Source organism: Poecilia reticulata, linkage group LG9 (assembly GCF_000633615.1).
Source record: "Poecilia reticulata strain Guanapo linkage group LG9, Guppy_female_1.0+MT, whole genome shotgun sequence".
Classification (NCBI taxonomy): domain Eukaryota; kingdom Metazoa; phylum Chordata; class Actinopteri; order Cyprinodontiformes; family Poeciliidae; genus Poecilia; species Poecilia reticulata.
The window spans coordinates 30,984,905-30,988,669 of NC_024339.1; the positions used below are offsets into that span (position 1 = coordinate 30,984,905).

Here is a 3,765-nt window from a genome sequence, read left to right on the forward strand (position 1 = left end):
TCAGTCGTTTTGCAAATAGTTCAAAGTTTAAACTGGCATGTTGAACATCTTTTATCTGCTCATTTTGTGGAAGATTTAACAACTAGAAAATGGCAAAGAACAACAATATTTTTCCACTCTGGCTGCTGTTAGGCCTATAAATTTTAAGTTGAATGTTTATTGCATTTTTCTTAGACGCCTGTGAAAATAATTTCTATTCTCATGGCTTTTTTGTTCTCTGGGAAATTATTTTGATGATAAATACAGAAACAAGCATAAAAATCAAAACATCTACAATAGTGATAGTAATATTAATAAAATAATGGTCAGTGCAAAGTAGCCTACAAATTCTTTGGTGGGGGCGGTGAGGGACCTGGATAAGGGCTGGGGGGGGCGCTGGGCCGAAAACGTTTGAGAAACTCTGCCTTAACCTGTTATCAAGAGCAACTTGCCACTGGAAAGGGTCTGGTCTTGCGGAGCTCGGGTAACTGTTGTGCTGTTCGTGGCTGTACTTTAATAATCAGACCAAGTTTAATTTACGAAGCTGAAGTCGGTTTCTGATTCCAGCTTCCGATTCGAAAAATGGCTAAAGGGCGATTCCAACTAATTTTTCACTACCTTCCGCGTCTTTAATCAACACTAGTTCCAAAACTACAACACCTCTACTCTTCAAACCTGGACTGGATTATTCTGCTTTATTAGCAAAATATTTTAATCCATGTTTGGGATTTGTGAAACCTTTACAATATTTGTGAAACTTCATGAAAGTGTAGATTACTATTCACACTTGTTCCATGCAGTTTTTTTTAAATTCAATTCTAATTCAAAGCCACTTTATTAATCCCAAAGGCAAATTAAATGTTGGTGTGACTCATTAATTCTTCAGAGAGTTATTGTAAATGGTGATGGCTGTTTGAAGGAAAGATCTTCTGCAGTGGTCTATTAAGTGAAGTGAAGTTTCACAAATCAGAAAAAAGTTTCACAAATCCCAAACATGGTTTTAAATATTCTGCTATTAGTTGAGAATAATTTAGTCTAGGTTTGAAGAGTCTAGGTGTTTTGGAATTATTTGGAATTAGAGCAGTGCTCGTGTGACCAAGATTTAAAAAAAGTGGTGAAATCGCCCTTTTTTGAAGTTAGGTTTATATTCAAAATGTCCTAAAAAGTATGTTTGCTAAACTCACAAGTTGTTATATATTGTCGTTTAACTGTTTAATGTTAGCGCAGCACTGTACTGGGTATTTAACTTCCACATTAGTGACATTTATCGAGTTTACGGTGCCAACGTGGTTATTTTTGTTCTTGTGATTGTTTAAGGTGTGTGTGGGGAAGCCAGAACCCAAGAACTGCTGTGCTGAAAATACTTTTGTTTTAAACAGGTATGCAAGTTGCTTCAAAATGTTATCTGGATGTTAAATTAATGTATTTACTATATTCTCATATAATAACGGAAAATTCTTTTAGTTATTAATTCAATTTTAACTATAAAATTTGTAACTATTGGGCAGATTATTTCTGTTTGGGTTTTATTTTAATTGTTTTGAATGAATGTAGATTTTACTTTATTATTTGTGAAACTCTGAGAAGATTTTGTTTGGTTTTAACACATATTCCTGCATGAGTTTAAGCCGAGAGGTGTGTGTGGGGAAGCTAGAGCCCAAGAACTGCTGTGCCGAAAATACTTTTGTTTTAAACAGAATAAACCTGCCCTACTGCTACTATACACCCAGGGTCCTCGTCTGCTGGTTCCTTTTATCATTACACACAATGCAGAGTACACACAACAGATGAGTCAGATGAAGGCGGTTACACATGCTCCCAAAACAAAAGCGGTAGATAAGGAAACAAAAAGAATTTGGCTAAAAATTCTAAACTTGAGCAGAGAACCCAAAATGCTTTGTGTGTACTTATTTCATTGTGTGGATAGAAAGCCAAGGGAAGAAAACCCACATCTGCATCCGAAGCAACCGCGTCAGTAAAGTAGTTAAATATGCTAGTGCGGGTTATTTGCAGCCATTTCCTCAAGTTGCCATCCCTCCTCAATAACTGTAGGTAGTGGTAAAACAATATTGCCACATGTAAGCTGTGATAGCTCAAGTTCCCGCATATTTAATAGCCTAAAACCTCTGTGGAAAGCCGGTTAGCGAGTTGCTAACATGTAAACAAATGGCGGTTCTGGTAATGGCGGAAGTTGCGCCCATAAATCACGCAAAGCCTCATAGGGGCTAGAAATAAGGTGGATAGAAAAGGCCCCAAAGTCAGTAGTTCACAGTTTTCAGTTATGGTTTAAGTGCATTTAATTATTGTTCATCAGTGTTTCTGTAAGTGTAAATCTTGTAGGAACGACTGGCTTAGTAGTTTACAGTATTATGAGAGAGATCACCAAGAAGTAGCTAGTGTGTTACTGTTTTGTGCTGGGCTGCAGAGTGCTGCTACTTCTGCTGGGCTTTGAAATCCAGGCATAGATTTAAAAATCTATGCCTGGGCAAAAGTAGTGCTTTACCAATAATATTACTATATTAATTGAAAGAATAATCCTATAACTGTAGGATGAACATTGATTATTTACTTCAACAATAACCCCTTAAGATGTGTACCCTGTTTGTTACAGGAAGTGTTACGTTAATACTGACGGTATATTGACATGGAAGAGAAATATGTAAGATTATAATATTTGACTTGGCAACTTTATTTATTTTTGTTTATAAACTGACAACAGTTGAAGGATAAGCTTATGCATAGATGTTTATTTATTCAAAAATTAGTTGTATTTGTCATTATGTGTTATAGGAAATCACACACTATATGCATATATGTGAGTAGAATAAAGTAAAGAAGATTCTGATTTGTGAAACTTCAATAAATGCAATTTTGACCTTTTCTTGCATCTAGCTCATATTGGAACTGCTCCAGCTCCAAAACTACAACACTTACACACGTCAAACCTGGACTGGATTATTCTGCTCTATTAGCACAATATTTTAACCCATGTTTGGGATTCGTGAAACCTTTACAATATTTCTGAATATTGTAAAGCATCAGCACCCTTTGGCCTTTCTCCACACATAACAACAATCATGAACTCTGGCCATCACTCTAAGTATGAATTTGGTGACACCACTCTGAATCAGTTCTTTTCAGTCGGCGTGTTAGACGCAAAGATCATAATAAGTCATATTATTCAAAATAAATACCTTCTCTGTCTAGCCAGTGTTTTCTCTGGCGGTAGAGGAGCAGCTTGTTGTGGACATAAGGTAACAGAAACTTGACACACCAGCTCTCAACACCAAGCTTGTTCTCCACCAGCACAATGGGGCTGCGGTTGTAACGGGCCTCTGGACACTGGATTAGGCCGATCTCCTCTCTGAAAAACACGGAGACGAGAACAGTTAGGGGGCTGGGAGGAGCTTGCATAGTTTGACAGCAGCAACAACAAATTGCTTTACTGCAATTAATGCTGCTATGGCGTGCATTACCCTGTGTTAAAGTGTGCATTCACTAGTTGTAAAGAAATACATTTTTTGTGCTAATGAATTAAACTGAATCACTGAGAATGGATCAAACTGTCATATGATGTGGTGTTTTTGGAATGACATTGTAGAGGCATGATCGAGTTTGCGTCTGTCTACAAACAGAATAAGACTCAATTAGCGATGTAATCCATCTTTCCATCTCTCTCTCTCTCTCTATATGCAAGATGATTGTTATTTTCTTTATTTGTTCCCTTCGAAATCCGACCGTCTGGATGTTTAAACTCAGTCAAAACAAAATGGGAGGCAGAGAAAT

The 3,765-nt window shown here is 36.9% G+C and overlaps 1 protein-coding gene across 1 annotated transcript in view; it reads right to left on the reverse strand.

The window, feature by feature from the left end:
- The window catches only part of ptar1 (protein prenyltransferase alpha subunit repeat containing 1), a 19,566-nt gene that overhangs the window by 15,316 nt on the left and 485 nt on the right, over positions 1 to 3,765 (reverse strand). The window contains exon 2 of the mRNA XM_008419308.2: positions 3,174 to 3,343. Coding sequence (XP_008417530.1) covers positions 3,174 to 3,343 — 170 coding nt within the window. The remainder of the gene's footprint in view (positions 1 to 3,173; positions 3,344 to 3,765) is intronic.